Here is an 18,259-nt window from a genome sequence, read left to right on the forward strand (position 1 = left end):
ATTATTATTATTATTATTATTATTATTATTATTTAATGAAAGGTGGTTGTATGGGAGGTGGTGTGGATGGATTGGATGGAAACGGTTGGATGAAATTTTGATTTTTGAATTTGAGAATGAAAGATTTGTTTGATCAAAGGAAAAAAGTTTGCTCTGATACTAAATTGGCATAGGAACATGCTAATTTGATAGTGAATAAGAAAGAAAGAAGGTGAAAGAAGTGAAGAATTGAGTGCAAGGGGAAACCAATTCTTATTTATATAATCAAGGGTGAATATTACTTGAATAAGCTCTATGTTTATAGAACAACTAATCTAAGCAGATGTTTCACATCATTTTTCACAACTCCTCTTCTTTTCAATTTTTTTTCATACTCATTTTATTCAGGCATTCTAACAATAAAATAATTGTTGTAATTTGTACAACAGTAATAATTAATATGTAATCAACGAAGAAGAAAACAATTTTAGATTTGTGTGGCTCAGCAATTTGCCTACATCCATGGAGGTGATGCAGCTATAATTTGTATTATGTAAAAATTAAAGGGTTACATCATATATATACTAACCTTGGCTCAAACAAGACTTTGGGACCCGTATAGGACTTTAAGGAAAAATCCACTCCGCTCCAGTATGAGTTTATTTATTGCAATAAATAGGTATTCAACTCTATATGAACCATATATCACAACAATATTCTTTACATAAATCCCAAATGTTTCTCTACGCCTATGTCCCTATTTGTTTCCCATTATTTGGCCATGAAAATGAAAAATATGATCGTTATTCATCACATCAAATCGCCATATTTGAATTTTTATTTCTTGTGTGGGGCTCGTAACGGATATATTTTTCATTTTCATTCTTACATTAATGGGAAATAAACGGGGTAATAGATTTCTATTTTTATAACCCATTAGCATGACTTATCAGTTTCTTGCAGATCAATAAATTATTCTCTTCTAGGTGTCGTATGAAAACTTTATCATGATAAATCAAGGATCCATTCACGAGTCTCGTTGTTATTGGATGTTTAATTAGTACCAGAAGCTTCTGAAATATGATTAATCACAACATATACTTTATTGAGGTTTAAATTTGATGATGAATCTATGTTTTCTCTTCTTCATTAGTGATAAGATCTCTAGTTCCCATATAAATTGATGCATGGTATTGCCTAACTTTGTCAAAAAGTTATGCCTAAAAGTTATAGCACGTGACAGCGATGCAATTTACCCTCTATCATCCAGAATCAAGCTCGATATTTCACTCCAAGCACAGTGCATCATGCTTAATCGCGTTTCAAGCATGTTCCTCTATTATTCACCAGATTCCACGAGAATGCTCTTGAATCGACTTAAACACATAAACGTTCAACTCTAATACAAATTGATATAGTCAACAAGTTACAAAAAGATAACAAAAATTCTTCCAAAATTCACGCACAAAATTGAGTAATAAATGGTCAAACATTTAGGAATTGTAAGAGAGTTTCTTATATCCAACATTCACTTTATATTGCTCAGAATAAAGCTTGGAACTCCATTCCCAAGTCCACTTTTCCTGGGTTCAACCCATTTCAAACATTCTCCTGTATTACTCAGTCTTCTCTTTTAGGTCGTTATCTCCTTTTACAAAAATATTTAACAAAGTGACATGTAATGCATAATAATATCACTTCTTACTTTGGACTTCAATCTTTATTTATCTTTGTTTTCGTTTTATTTTTTGTATCAATATTGTTTTCTAATTTTTCTACGAATTGACCTACCCTCACATTTAAAGATTCCATTTGGTTGACCCAAGATTGTTCTTTTGAAAGTCGAGATTCACGGTTCTAAGTGAATTTATCAGTATTTGTCTAAATATAGATTCTCCCCCATACTCAATGGAATTTCTTATCTCCTTACGTGTTTCAGGCAATTCATTCAAAATAATAATCCCTGTTTGAGCCACGTTAATGTAAGAATGAGAATGAAAAATATAGTTGTTACGGATTCCACACAAAAGGCCTGTCTGGGAGAAATTAAAGGCGCAAAAGTGATCGTTGACAGCGATTTTTCTACCGTTGCAGCCCACATTTTTGACTGCCTGTGTGTGAGGTGAGACCTGCAGCTTGGACCAACGGCTCTATTTTGGCTGAAAATCTAGTAAAAAAGTACAACCAGACAAGCTCAAAAGATAGAAAGTCAATATGATGACTTGATGTAATGGATAACGGTTATATTTTTCATTTTAATGGGCAAAAAATGGGAAACAAACAGGGGCTTACTCTATTCGAATCTTGAGACAAATTTGAAATATTTCAAGATTTTCTTCAAGGTTTATAGAAGAATTCATATTGGATTTAAAAAAATTCTTAAGCAAGTAATTTTTATAGGGAAGAGATTTGATGAGATACCTAATTTTTAGTTTCTTCCAACTAATAAGAATAGTTTTGAATCATATACTTTTCATCATCACATTATTATCAGCTTGTTTGGGAGCGATTTTTTGTACCAAAAAATTGATTTTTTAACCGTTATTTCACTATTTTAGCCGTCATATTTAACTTCTTCTTTTACAGGTGAACCCCACTTTTCTCCTAACGGTCAAAAAATCAATTCTCAAAATCACTCTCAAACAGACTCTATATGTCAAATGCAGTATAAGAACGTCGCGAGCTAACCTATTTGCCTCATTTTCAGAGTTCCACTCCTAATATCAACAAAAGATTCATCTATTGATTGGACAATTTTTTTTAATTAAATATAATTTCATCTTTTGCTGTCCAATAAAGAAATCCCTTGTCCTATTAAACACTTCAAGAACTAACTTATTCGAAAGATGTAAGATATAAAAAATTTACAGTATGATAGACACACACACACACACACAAAGGAAATCAAGATTAATTATACATATGATTGATTTACATTATTTAAGTAATAGGCAGGGTGCAAAATTTATTTAAAACGAGATGTTGTTCAAAGACCTTGATGATTCCATGAGCATCATATTCCCATGTAATCTTGCAAGCCTAGAATGAGAATTGTAATTTTAGCAGAAATATTCAATAAGAACTAGTAGAAAAAACAAATCAACAATACACACGAGAACCCAACAGTTGCTTTCCCAAGGTTCAGCTATAACCCCGGGGTGGAGGCAGTTAAGGAGCAGTGCAGGCCTGGCCTGCACCGGAGTTTTGGGTCTAGCCCAACTCTCATTTTTTGTAGGAAAGATTACACTGCACAATTTTTTAAAGATTACAATTCAAAAATCAGGTTGAAGGTTTGTTTATTCAAAAATCAGGTGGTAATTCTATATTTTAATATTAATAACAATATATTATAAAATTAAATTACACACCACCATCTAATTTCCGCAAAGTCAGATTTAATCCCAGTTTCATCTCTTTCTCTAACATATCCTTTCTCTATCTTCTTTCTATTAATCTCTCTCTCTACTCTCTATCTATCATCTTGGCTCTATGCTCTCTCTTTCTACAATTTCTCATCTTCTCTCTTTGGAAGTAAAAAGCATAAATCTCACTTTCCCAATTTTTCGATTAGGGTTGAGATTGCTGCTACAACAATTTTGTGGTAATTTTTGGTAATATTTGTGGTGGTTTTGCCACGATTTGTGGTGGTTTTTTGAGATGGTTTTGTAGTAGTTTTTAAGGCCTTTTGTGGTGGTTTTTAAGGTAGTTTGTGATGATTTTGAGGTGGTTATTTTTTGAGGTGGTGGTACATATAGTCGTGGTGGTCGCATGTTTAAACAGTGTATTTTTTCAAATGCTGTGTTGATATTTGTTGGTGATGCCTGTAATGATGATTAGTTATAGGTCATATGTACCTGGCCACACATTATTGTGCATTGGTCACATATAAATATTCACAGATCACAGATCACAGATCATGTTTGTATGTTACAAGTTAGACTCCACATGTTACATGTCACATTGTATGGGTCATAAATCAATGGTCACCATGTGTGGGCTACAAATCAATGTTCACAAGTCATAGGTCACTATGAGTGGGTCACAAATCAATTAAAATTAGTCACAGATCAATGTCCATAGGTCACAGATTAATGTCTGCATGTCATAGATCAATTAAAATTGATTATAAATCAATGTTCATAGGGTCACGGGTCATATGTCAAAGTGCATAGGTCATAAATCACAAATTCAAGAGAGCTACTCACATGCCATTGATATCTCTGACCATAGTTCTCCGAATTGGTCATAAATTCAATTTTACTAGATTTCAATAATGAGTATTGAAGTTATTTGCACTGGTGAGTACTATAAAAATTTCACCAGGGGTTTTAATTTCTAGTTAAAAAAAAAAGATTTAAATTACACCAACAATGCATAGTCCTCAAAAATGCTCAGTCAATGTTATTCAACGGTTGTTATGCTCCTCCTTCTATCTCTACTATCTGAGTCGACGATGCTCAATTGTCGCTGAGTGATGATCAATTTTTCGCTGAAGAAGTCGTTGGCGATTTGTAGATGCTATGGATGGTGATAACTGTAAGGATGGATGCTGACGAACGAGTGGATGGGAGTGGGAGTGAGGTGGAAATGGAGGTTTGGTGGAGTAGATAGATAAATTGAATTTAATAATAACATTATTTAAAATTAAAATATTGAATTAACACCTAACTTTTGAAATTTTAAATTTAATTACTGGAAATTGAACTGGTGCATATTTAATACCTGATATATGAAATTTTCTCTTTTTCTTAAGTAGTAGCCTATTGGGCTTTCCACTTATCCAGCCCGAAGGAAAAAAAAAACATTGAAATAGAAATTGACACAACCCAAAACAAATTATACCTACAATTAAGCTATCTGTATATTAATTTTCACATCCTTGTTGACAGATGGATGATGTGGTATGATTGTGATGGTTAACTTAAATGTATAAGATGTAAAAGAAGACATTAGATTGTATCAAGTGTAAATTCGGTAAATCAGGATGTAAACTATGATGTGCATATGACAAGATTGTTATACCTATATGTGCTGAAATTGAAACCACGAAATTCCCAAATCCATTCTCTCAGCTTCTCAATCTCCAACTCTCCGCTCGACACTCTCGAGTCTCGTCCTTGAATATGGATTCTATATCCTTGAATTGAAGGTCTCTATATATTTTTATGGAAAATAAATCTTCTCGTTCCTGAAGGTCTATATCCTTGTAGGTGCCGTGTCCGGCATTTCGTCTGGTAAGTGCGGTCCCTATGTGTTTTTATGCAAAATAAATTTATTGTACCTCTGTTTGACCACTTATTTTCTGAATGTTTGAGCACTTATTTTCTGAATATTGGAACAGAGATTTAATTGTGTGGGGAATGTGTTTGACTTACCAACTTTGAACAGAGCTGTTATTATGTGTGTTTGATTTGAATGTATGGAGGCTGATTTAGTTATTTGGATACATAGAATTGACTTCAATGAGAATAGATTTTACTTGATAGGTTGATTGATTAACTGTGTAAAAATCATCACCAAGTGGGGTGAGTTTTATATATATATATATATATATATATATATATATATATATATATATATATCACACATTTTTTTATATTCTGAATGTTTGAGCACTTATTTTCTGAATATTGGAACAGAGATTTAATTGTGTGGGGAATGTGTTTGACTTACCAACTTTGAACAGAGCTGTTATTATGTGTGTTTGATTTGAATGTATGGAGGCTGATTTAGTTATTTGGATACATAGAATTGACTTCAATGAGAATAGATTTTACTTGATAGGTTGATTGATTAACTGTGTAAAAATCATCACCAAGTGGGGTGAGTTTTATATATATATATATATATATATATATATATATATATATATATATATAGCTCACCGTGATTTATCATTTTTTTTAGATGTAAATAAAGAGACTTTTTTCAAAGGACGTCAATCATAGAACATGTTGATGGAGAGATATTGAATAAACAGTTTTGATGTTACACAACTCCCCATTAATCGTGGACTAAGAAACCAATTTTGAATTACAATGTTAATATCTGAGATCGAGTTCAAAGAGCATATATGTTAAAGGGTCCTTATCAGCCTCAAAATCATGAGCATTATAAATAATAGATTGTGCAGTCGGCTAGATGATCAGTGGATGAATAATAGCACAATTGTTTATTTAGAGAGATGTATTTTTGAAGATTGATAATATAATCATTATACAATGATATCAAAATATGAAAATTTGTAAGGAGCAAGTGTAATTTATAAATTATATCATTTTTAATATTATCGTAATATTGTTTATATTTTTATCATCATTAAATCCATGACAAAAAATTCAAAGTTTGGTTTCAATTAAACAAGTCCGCACTGAATAATATTCTAGGCTCCACCCCTGACTATAACACGCATGCATCCCTGTGAGATCCACAAGTTTAGACACTCATCGTACAATCACAAACCTCAATTATTTGGTAGAAAACCACCACATCTAAGCCCAAACACTACGGAATCATCAAGAGATCAAATTATACCCCTGTTTGATTCCCATTTTGGGATAAAATGTATTATGAAATAGTGATTTTTTGGAAAATATGTGGTTATGTGTGGTTGAAAATAAATTAAAAAAAAAAAAGAATTCTTGAAAAAATGGGGCTCAAACAAGAGCTATGCTAGTCAAGGCCAAAATAGCCCCTAAACAAATCCAATCTATACAAATCTTGACCTTACAAACTCTTTGTGTGAGAATTCACCCCAGAAATCTAATATCAATTCAATTCAAATTCTCTTATTGAATTGCTCAATCAATGAACATTTTCAATATTATGCCTTAAAGAGGACTCAAACATCCATGCTCTTAGTACGAGATTTTGAGCCTCGCATGTTTATTGTTTTGCCACCAAGACATCTTGAAAGTGAATATCATATTAATGTTAAAACATAGAAAATCGCATTTATTTGTTATGAAAATCGACCATATATCAATTCCCCTTTTGATTTTGAATCACCCAATACTTGAATTCTCAATGTAAATGTTACATAGCTCTCATATGACAAAATCTACAAGAGTAATAGGAGCATATGTCAACAAAAAGGATCACCCTCAGATGATCATTTCATGACTATTAAAAATTAATTGGATCAAATGGTTCTATTTCTCAATTTTTTGACATACTCCTAGGAACTAAGATTGAGAAGATTTTAAAAAATGTTACCATACATGATATTTCTATGGCTCCTTGGAGTGGGATATCAGGAAAGGATTTTTATCCAATGTGTGTGCACACGTGCGTGTGGCCACATAGTGTATTTTCGTTAGAAAATCAAAACAATGGGATTGAGTTAGTAAATCGATCTACAACCTTTCAAGGACAAGTAACATATGGAAATGATCTTATAAGTTAAGCACCGGTGACATGATACACTATTTAATTAGTGAATCATTAAATTCATGGGATCTACCATCGAAATCGGTGCTCATGAGATCATTTCCGAGCTAATATACACTGGAACTCCTTCTATAATTGATAAAAATTAATGAGAGATGAGCTAAGCAACTGATTGATTGAAACCCTGAACATCAAATCAGTGTTTATATTGCATCTAATGACTCCTAAACTGAGCCCTTCATCTTGATGGTGGAAGAGACCTCACGTGTCAAAGTTGTCAACTTGAGTTACAGCGATAAGTTGTACAATTTTCGAAACATGCTTGATCACAACCCCCCTATTTGTGTCACAACCTCTACACATAATCCACTAGAGGAGGAACTCACACATACGTAAGTAATCTCAATTTTTAAAATAAGTGATTTCATTTATGAGTATTGAAGTTTTATCTAACTTTGTAAACTGCTCGTTTTTCCTTCATCGCAAGTATACCATGATGAGCCTAAATTAGGGTGGCTCCGGATAAAATGGGAATAAGGGTATGTAGAATTTTACCTCCAATACCACCACACAACTTGAGCCTCAAACTAACTTTGCAGTATCTCGGGACCAATCTCATTTGGAAGTAAATTGGGTTTCCCCTTTTTGTGAGACTTATTTCTATAATTCTTTTTGTAAACAGTTCAATATTGTAATATTAATATTTGAACAATTATATGGTGTCGAGTGTCTGTATGAAAAATACAAAAACGAAAATAGAAATAGTGCTGGAATTGTATAAATAAAATAATGAAATGAAACATTACAATAAACGGGGTAATGATAAAATTAGAGGAAATGGTTGTTGAGGTAGTAGCGGTATTAAAAGGAATCGAGGCCTTTGTTGCATACAGTTTAATTAAAATAGATTCGCCTTTCACTGTGGTGTAAAAAGGACTTATGGCGTCTGTCTTCCAGTATCCAACGGTTAAAAGTAACTCACTAGTACATCGTCATTACTTTAAGCGAACTAAGAATGTTCACAATTCTGTCACCAAGCTAGAATAAATAACTAAATTATTTAAGTTACTAAGAACTAAGTCTTGAAACAAAGAGAAGATAGAAACTTAGAGTGAAGAAATAACTCTCAAATTTTAGGTTTGAAGAATAAGGAAGAGAACACCTCCTTGTATAGTCCTAGGACGAGTAAGTTTTCAAATTCCTATTTAATTTTGTATTTAATACAAATAATGTTACAATAATCATGATTGAATTTGTAACCACCAATCGGTTATGGAATTGAACCAATTCAAATACAAAGTAACTATAGAAGTGACTAGACTTGAAACCTATGAATTGTTCTTACAATTTCATTCAACTTGAATGTATTTTTTTAAATTTATTAACTTTAACATATTGCTTTATTATATTAATTTAATATATTATTTTCCAACAGTGTCAACTTCGTTAGCTTTATATGTGCTGTTTACAGATGAAACCGTGCGAGTCAAAAATTCCAGACTTCCAAGCTCGGGGAGTTCAAGAAGCTGACAATAAAATATAGTATTTTTGTTGAATTAATTCATTCGAGATTCGAGAATAGAAGCTACATCAATATAAAAATCATATATTTAACGTATTAATATTTTCCAACTATTATTTTATGAATTAATTATTATTAACTAAGATGCACACTCACATGGAGATGATCGCATTGCAGCATGGATTAAGGATTTATTCAATTCAAGAACCAGAATTTGTCTTTGCCTTCTTCTGTGGTATTATTTTCTTTATTCATCAATTTCAAGTCTCTTTCAATAAAATATGGAAAAGTGTAATTATCCTGTTTACAATTGTTTATATGGAAACTGATAGGTATCGTAAAATTTAAAATAATGAATGTAAGAAGAGAATCACTTGAATGGTTTACAAAGTATTCGTGCAATTCGCAAACCCAACTGCTAAACTTACAATTTTCAAATTGAGATTATTGTCTCAGTGCCTTGATGGCCGGAAATTTGGCTATTAGAATTTGGCCTACGATTTTAAAAGAGATCGTTAAATACAATACAAAAGCAATAAATTTCATGCGGTCCAGGCCTCATGTTGGTTGTCACGCATAAGTCTCTAATTGTTTAAATTGTTAGATAAAGTTGTATAATATTTAAATTACTAGTGATTCTAAGAAGGATTACTCAGACTAATCATACAAATTCAAGATAAATACTAAAATTTGACCCCAAAAAAACCCTACTTATCTGTTGAAGTGAAGTCAAGAATTCAAAATCTTCTCTTTCCCTAGATGTATCTTCTTAATACTGGGCCATAATCCTGCACAATTAATTTTTCTTTATATAATAATAGAATAAAGTATTAAGCAGTCCACGCATCCTTTTCGTGTAATGAATAATAATTTGAATGTAACGTGAAGATATGAACATGACCAATATTTATGTATTCTAGACGTGAATTAGGGATAAAGAAAAGTATGGAAAAAGTCTATAAGAAAAGGACAAGAAGACTATCAAAAATCTAACTTACATATATAATTCTCTCCTTAATTACTCGTAATTATACTGTTTTCTCTAATACTCCTAGAATTTTACTTTTAATTAAATTGAATGTATATATAAAAAATTCCTTTAGTGCCACGTAATTCAAATTTCATAATTTATATGGAATCTTGTATTGTTATTTAAAAAGTCAACTTTAGCCCAAGATTTTATGTAATGATTATTGTTTACATATTTAAGTGTTATGAGATTTACGCTTAACGTGCCATGCCCCTAACATCAAAGCTTCAAATACAAGTCCATATTGATTATTCTTTTTATATCTGAGTAATGTGGGTGTCGTTTTATATTACCCTTAACAAAATATAAAATTACGCATGTATGTATGTGTGTGTGTTATGTATATCTCGTGTCATAAGTAACTTTTGTGGATATATAATTAAAACTTAAAACTGAGAAAAGAAGAGGGATATCTAATAAGGGACATTTCTTAACTAATGTGGAGAGTGACTAAGCAGAAAAGAAAGAAAAGAAGGCAAGTAGTCAAGGGTTTGGAGAAGTATTAATGGCAAAGATTGTGCGGTTGCAGAGGCAGATGCTTATATTCAAGTAGCTGTTCCTGTATAGGTGCAATAAAGGAGGAGGGTGAGAGTGTAGTGTTAAAGAAATTGGTAGGTGTATCAAATTTATGATGCTTGAGATATACATTTCCATTTCTACTTCTCTCTTCTCTTGAATCTTCAATTTCAGTAGTGTCACTGTTAGATATAAATCCCATGCAGGCAATCATGATATTGAATTTGGGATTGTGTGCTCCGTTTAATTGTCCTGCACCCACCTCCCCTTAAGTGTTCTTCCACATTATTTGTGTGTATCAGTGAGAGAGAGAGAGAGAGTAGGGTTTGTCAAGAATTTATTAGAAGTCATTTTCTTGATTTCTTTCTTGTTGGGCTGTTTTGGGTCTTCAAGAGGTGTATCTGGCTACTGGTTACTCTTTTTCTTTCCTAATAATGGTGGGGTTGTAAATTGAAACGCTATTTTTCATTCTTGGCACTGAATGAAATGGGCAGAATGAAAGGGTTTTCATCCTCTATTTTGCCTCTTCTTGTGCCATTAATCCTTCTAATTTTCTGCGAAGAATCTTCCGCCCAATATTCGACTTTGAATTACACAAAATATAGAGAAGTTAGTAGCTTGAGACTTGCTAGGATTCAGAAGCATTTGGACAAGATTAACAAGCCTCCTGTCTTCACTATTCAAGTATGTATAATTCTCGATCGAAATAATCTCTTTTGTACAATTTGTGTATTTGTTATTGATTGTGGTTGATTTTGTTTAGAGCCCAGATGGAGATTTCATTGATTGTGTTCATAAAAGAAAACAACCAGCTTTGGATCACCCTCTTCTCAAGAATCACAGGATCCAGGTACAATAAAGAGTTCAAATTATGTACACACACACTCTCTCTCTCTCTCTCACGCACGCACACTTTTATTTGAGCAAACGTAAAGCGAAAGAACTTTCTGGTTCATTGGTTTTATTAGTTTTTCAACTACCAACCACCCCACATAATTTTTTCATCTCTCTCTAGAGCACAACAATAATATTTATTGTTAATTATATTGATTAATGCTAATTCGATTTGTACTATGTGTAGAAATTTATAACTTATTATTTAAATTTACAGAGAGTTCCACCAGAATTGCCAAAGATGATAAAAACAGATGCAGTGAGGGAGAGAAATAGCAGTGAAAGTGAGAGATTGAGAGGTGGAATTGCTTGGCAAATGTGGCATCAAAAAGGGCAGAGATGTCCAAAAGGTACTGTCCCTATTAGGCGAAGCACAGTGCATGATGTTCTTAGGGCTAAATCATTGTATGACTTTGGCAAGAAACGAAGCAAAATACCGCTTGCTAGAAAGGTTGATGCACCTGATGTTCAGACTGGCAATGGCCATGAGGTACTGCTCTCTTCATATATACCCATTCTGGAAATGTATGTATACTTGTACATGTGTGTATGTGCACGTCTAAAACTATGATGCATCGAAAAAAACACGTGTCTCGTCGAATACGTTGACACTCGATTTTTAAAAAAAATATTAACATGAGATATTGCCTATACACTTTGATTAAAGAATTCATTTATACAATGTAAATTTAAGTTTATACTTATTACTTGGACTCATCCTCAATGTTGTTTAGGCTCTCCTTTGAATTAAAAATACTAAATATATAATATTTTTTATAACGAATGAAAAATAATCAAGGTAGAGTGTTCTAGTAGAATTGATATCCAACATATGTTGGACACGAATATGTCATCCTAATTGAAGTGCCCATGTAACATTGATTGAAAATCTACTAGTAATATAAAAAGACTTTTGTAACATACCATGCAAAATAGAAAATAAAATGTTTTAAATTTTGATAATATAGAAAGAATTTTTTTGTAGCTAGATTATTCAGTATAAAAATGTAGAATTGATAGAAACGATCGAGCGTTGGGAGGAAATAGAAAAAAATATGGTTTTACATATTGATAACGTAGAAAGACTTGTGTAGCTTACTCTTCTATGGTCGTTCAGAATGTTTAGAGTAAAGATGTATAACCGTTAGAATTGTATCTTGGGATGTAAAAGGAAAAATATATATGATTTTACGCTTTGATAAATTAGAAAGACTTGTGTAACTTACTCTACCACAATGGATCGAAAGTAGAAGACGTAAAAATGAGTCTTACCGCGAGAGAAGAAAATATTTTAATTTTAAAAACAGTGGGGTGTGAGGATAAATTATGTTCCTACTAGGAATTAAAATTTAGATTCTTATCAAAGTTTTAACAATTAATTTTAATTACATATTTTACATTATCAACAATTTTTTAATCACATATTTCATCAACTTTCATTAAAATCTGCTAAAAATATATTATTTTCAATACCGCAAAAGGGATATATATTACTATAAATTAAGTGAAGCTAGGAGGAAAATGATCAAGGGCAAATATTGTAACAACTATTTAGGATATAAAATAAGATAAATTAATTAAATGACTAGAAATTGAACTCCCTTTGGTTTTTTCAAAATAATATTCTGTGGCCTAGTTCACCAGTTAACTCCAAAAGTCAAACATATAGATATTAATATTTAGGGCATAGAGAAAATTTGGTAAACTTGTTTTGTTTTAATTATGTATAATATTAAATTTATAAGTTTGATTACTTTATTATTATGTAAGAAAAATTACTGAACAAGTTGCATCTATAAACAAATATTGTATCGAGACTACTAATTTGTGATTATATAATTTTAAATAGTTAATAAGTCGATTTATTTATCGAAAATATATTTAGTCGACAAATTAATGACAACATGAAATAGAAATTATGAATATTGAACGTTAAATATACGAAGTAGAGAAGAAGAATTTATGTAATTTGCTTATTCTAGATCTATTGTTCTTTTAAAAATATTGCGTTATGGGATGTATTCAATTTTCAATAACAAATGACAATTATTATTATTTTTTTGGGTTGTATATTTGAATTAAAAGCATGCGATAGCATACACGACATCGTCACAAGAGATGTACGGGGCAAAAGCGACGATTAACGTATGGAATCCATCAATCGAGGTGGTGAATGAGTTCAGCCTCTCCCAAATATGGGTTCTATCTGGATCATTTGATGGGTCGGATCTCAACAGCATTGAAGCTGGTTGGCAGGTACACTTTTTAATTTTCCTTCACACACAATCACAACACATCCATATTAAGTTTATATGAAAAATTTTGTACTTGAAAAAAAAATAGAAATTTATTTATATGAATTATGACAAATATATTATAAAAGTAACACTATTTTTAATTCTTAAAATGATTTTCATGTTATGGGTCATTAAATAATGAGATCAATAAAGTGAGTCTCACATTTACATATTTAATTGACTTTATCATTTCACTCATCATCACATTCCACATGTACATGTGGATGATTCCAATATTCATGAAGTTGAATTTCTAAAGTTTTGATGGTTGTACTAGTCAGGTTAGTCCGGAGCTCTATGGTGACAGTAGGCCAAGATTATTTACTTATTGGACGGTCAGTTCTATCTATTTTCAACAATTTTCAGTATTTTTTCTTTTTGAAATTTGAATGACAAATCTTTGCTTTAACACTTTAGTTCTCTTCACTACATAAAATATATGAAGAATTTAATAAACTATTTGCAAAAATAAAAATGCTAATGAATAAAACATCTATAATAGGCAATATTCGGGTATGTTTGACTAGGAGTGATAGTCTAGACATATTTTTAGTTGACATTATTGTCAAATAAATAAATAAATAAATACATAATAAAAAATTAATAAATTGTTTCTAACACAACTTGCTTATAGGTTAACTTTTAAGCTTAGCATAACATGTTGTCAATATGTAACTAGAGACAAGTAGGCACCAAGATCAAGATAGATAAAACGATTAGAGTGAAATCTAAACTCGTGCTAATCTATTATTTTATTTTATTTAATTGTGCATGGTTGACTATGTCCCTATTTGGCTTAATTGAAAATTTATGTCAAAATCAATAATTAATTTTTTATTACATATTTTATAGGCTTTGAAAATTTTCAATCGTACATTCTATTAACTTTTATCAAAATTTACTAAAAACCAAAATTTTATCTAAACCAATCTTCATCTAGTGCTTCAAAGTCGGAGGGGGAAAAAAATAACTCATGTTGGACTATTAGGAAATATTAATGCTATCTAGCACTAGTGATGCTAAAATACCAATTTAGAAGTTTAGATGACTATATTTTAGAGATTCAATTAAATGAGTAATATGACTCTGCATTTAAATGAATATATTAACGAGTAATATGACTCTGCATTTAAATAAAATATTATTTAATGTGTCACGTAATTGTTGCCTAAATGAATACTTACCGTCAGTGATAATGAATAATATTAGTCATTAGAAAATGCTCAAATTACTTAAAGTCATCTTAATTTGCCTAGGGCAAAGGAAGATTAGTCGTCATCTTGAAAATGGGGAAGATGGTCCAAATGCACATGAAATTTTTTAGCTGGAAAGAGGCTGGAGCACACTATTTTAATTAATCTTGAAAGATGACAACTCCTGTTTACACTGCAATTAATTAATTGCATGGTGCTCCACATATATTCATGGTTTTCAACTAATTATTTCTGCAATTAATATTTGCATGTGGCATGGGGAATCTTGGAATTTAGGAAATTCAATAACTTGTGGCTGCATTTAAGTGTACCCTTTTTTCCTTAGAAATTCTAACCTGTAATGAAGGATGATAGGTTTGGCCTGATTTTTTATTTTGATTTTGATTTTGATTTTGTTTCTGCTTTTACTTTTATTTTTTGTAAAAAAAAATTAAAAATAAAAAATAAAAAATTAGGAAATTATCTTTATTTTTATTTGAAAACTAATTTTTGAAAAAATTTCCTATTTCGAAAATTCTTTGAGAGGAAATAAAATTGGATTAACTTTCTCTAAAATCTATTTTAACTAATAGAAGCATTTTCATAAAATGTATTAAACGAATTCAATAACAGCGTTTTAGCTTCAAAAATTCTTTTCGACTTTTCAAAGGTGGTAAGTATGAACACTTAGCTAGTTGGGTAGTAGTAGTAATCGTCAAAAGAAAGAGTAATAGCAAAACTAATCTGGTCGGTAGTAGATTTTAATGATCTTATTATGTTAAGTGTTCATTTGACATGGCTTTTGATTTCGATTTCCGTAGAAGAGTTTTTAAAGAAAATTATCTTTATTTTTTTTTAGAAACTAATTTTTAAAAGAGCCAGAGTGCTTTTCGGAGAAGTTGTGTTGGACTGGTTTCATTTAGAAAACTTTTCTAACCGAAGGAAATACTTTCTTAAAATTTGTCAAACGAGTCCAAAATCAATTTTTGGATCTCAAAAATTCCTTCTAATTTTTCTAAAAGTCATACCAAATAGATCCTAAATCTTTCAATAGGATATTCCTGTCATTGAGCTTTTTCAATTCAACAGGATATGAAATTTTTATTATTTTAAAAATAAGAAAATAATAATGATAGGCTTAAACTAAAACTGACATTTAGTTACAGAAATTCGATTTTTTTTTTTATCAAAATAATAATAAAGGTTAATTTTCAATCAAATGAATTTCTTTATTCTTCTTTTCCTTCTCTTTGTCTATAACTTGTAGAGTGATGCATATCAAGCAACAGGATGCTACAACCTTCTATGCTCCGGATTCGTGCAAACGAACAGTCGCGTTGCCATCGGAGCTGCCATTCACCCGGTGTCATTGCTAAATGGAAATCAATACGACATCACCATACTCATATGGAAGGTCTTTAAAATCCAAACTTTTACCATACTTCGAAGCATAAAAATTATTCAAAAAATTAATAATTTTTTTTTTCAGGATCCAAAATTGGGAAATTGGTGGATGGGCTTCGGCGACAATACTTTAGTGGGCTATTGGCCCACCGAGCTCTTCACGCACCTAGCGGACCGGGCCACCATGGTCGAGTGGGGCGGGGAGATAGTTAATTCTCGGCCCAATAATGAACATACGTCAACCCAAATGGGCTCGGGCCATTTTGCCGAAGATGGGTTTGGGAAAGCTAGCTATATTCGGAACCTCGAGATTGTGGACTCGGACAACAGCCTGAGCTCGGCCCAAGATATATCAACCTTGGCTGAGAATACAAATTGCTACAATATCCAGAGCTCCTCCAACAGCCTATGGGGGACGCATTTTTACTATGGTGGGCCTGGGAAAAGCCCAAAGTGTCCATGAAAAAAAAAAAAAGAAAAAAAAAACTTCGACTGTCAAATTATTCCTTTATAATTCTCAAAAATGTAGAATTATGCTATTTCCAACCATGTTTCTGCTAGTTCCACAGTGTCTCAAAGTTTTGTCTAGTAGGTGAGAAATGAATGTTTGTATTAATAAGATCAAAAGCATCAAACAGGGTGGGGAAATAGCAATATTTGAAATGTATATTACTAGTCCATAATATATTTTTGTTTGCATTTATTAGTTAAGCAATTGAGAACTTTGTGCAAAGAGATTTAAAGCTTGTTTGTCAAAAGATTTTCTTTAAATTTTTTTCTCAAAATCATTTTCAATCACACATCCTATGGAATCCGCAACTTTTTTTTCACTTTCTAACCACACAATATCCCAAAATAATAATAATAATAATAATAATAATAATAATAATAATAATAATAATAATAATAATAATAATTCCCTAGAAAAAAATATTATATAAAAATTAAGTTATTAAAAGAATTAAATGATTAAAATCAATTTTTATTTATTTATTTATTTATTACAACTGAAAAATTAATTAATTCTAGTCTATTGTACATGTAGAACACTTTTTGTTTTGTTTTTTCAAAAGTCAAAGCAAAATCTCGTTGCAAAAGATCATCGTTGATCAAAAGACGCAATGGAAAGCAAAATATACGGGACCCAGTTCAATATAATAAAGGAATCAGGATAAACACCCATTGATTGTGGAGGAAGAACCAATGACCAGATTACAAGCAAAAAAGGTCAAGGAAGTTATGGGATTACTTGCTCAAACTATAGTAGACGAAATATCGATCAAACAAGCAAAGGGACAAGTTTCATGTTGAACTCGGAAATGGAAACAAAATGGGTGAACATATTTCAAACAAATGAAGAAGAAGCTATTCAAGACAACTATGCAACAATGGAGTGCTACGGGAGGTGCAGCCGCATATCCCTATACCAAGAATCAAATATGGCATTTTGGATGAACTATGTAACCACATGTCCATACACTATGCGATCGCATAGCATAAATTGGCGCTTAATTTTTCAATTTTTGGAAAGAATCCTAAGTTAAAATTCTAATTTTATGGTAATTATTGATATTTGGACTATTATTTCCTTTTTTAAGTATGTTTTATGGATTCCCTTTAAATAGGATCTGATTATTTCATTGCAAAAACATACTCAATTATTAAGATATTATTGCAAAGCATATTGCTTTCAATTTGTTCTTCATCGAACTAAACTTGAACTTATCAAGAATTGATTTCTTGTGACATTCAACAATTTAAATGAGGTTCATAGGTTTCGTGATCACGGGGTCAAGATATTGATTTCAATTATCTTGATTCTTTGGTTCAATAATTTAATGAGTCGAGTTTTCCAACATTGATGCTTGGTTCTCTAAGGTTTGATCTAATCGATCATGAATTTCATAGCTACAATTGCTACGTGAATTCTCATCAGTTGGTATCATAGCTTAGATTCCAAAAATCAAGGTTATTTCTTTACTTTTTTTTGTTTGAATCTTCATCTTAATTCTTCATGAAATTAGTGCTCAAATCA

At 31.3% G+C, this 18,259-nt stretch overlaps 1 protein-coding gene across 1 annotated transcript; it reads left to right on the forward strand.

The window, feature by feature from the left end:
• Window positions 1-10,351: 10,351 nt before the first annotated feature.
• LOC111407679 lies at window positions 10,352-16,946 on the forward strand. Its single transcript, XM_023037307.1, has 7 exons — window positions 10,352-11,120; window positions 11,200-11,286; window positions 11,548-11,820; window positions 13,416-13,586; window positions 13,909-13,962; window positions 16,088-16,234; window positions 16,310-16,946. The coding sequence occupies exons 1-7, from the start codon at window positions 10,923-10,925 to the stop codon at window positions 16,685-16,687; spliced, it is 1,308 nt and encodes a 435-aa protein (XP_022893075.1). The 5' UTR covers window positions 10,352-10,922; the 3' UTR covers window positions 16,688-16,946.
• Window positions 16,947-18,259: the final 1,313 nt, after the last annotated feature.

This window comes from Olea europaea, chromosome 13 (genome assembly GCF_002742605.1).
Source record: "Olea europaea var. sylvestris chromosome 13, O_europaea_v1, whole genome shotgun sequence".
Classification (NCBI taxonomy): Eukaryota; Viridiplantae; Streptophyta; class Magnoliopsida; order Lamiales; family Oleaceae; genus Olea; species Olea europaea.

Bases quoted from the DNA above. Each gene is read 5' to 3' on its own strand.
- LOC111407679 (XM_023037307.1), top strand. From the start codon at position 10,923: ATGGGCAGAATGAAAGGGTTTTCATCCTCTATTTTGCCTCTTCTTGTG. The intron at 11,287-11,547 runs GTACAATAAAGA...TTAAATTTACAG, and splicing joins TCAAGAATCACAGGATCCAG to AGAGTTCCACCAGAATTGCC. The intron at 16,235-16,309 runs GTCTTTAAAATC...TTTTTTTTTCAG, and splicing joins TCACCATACTCATATGGAAG to GATCCAAAATTGGGAAATTG.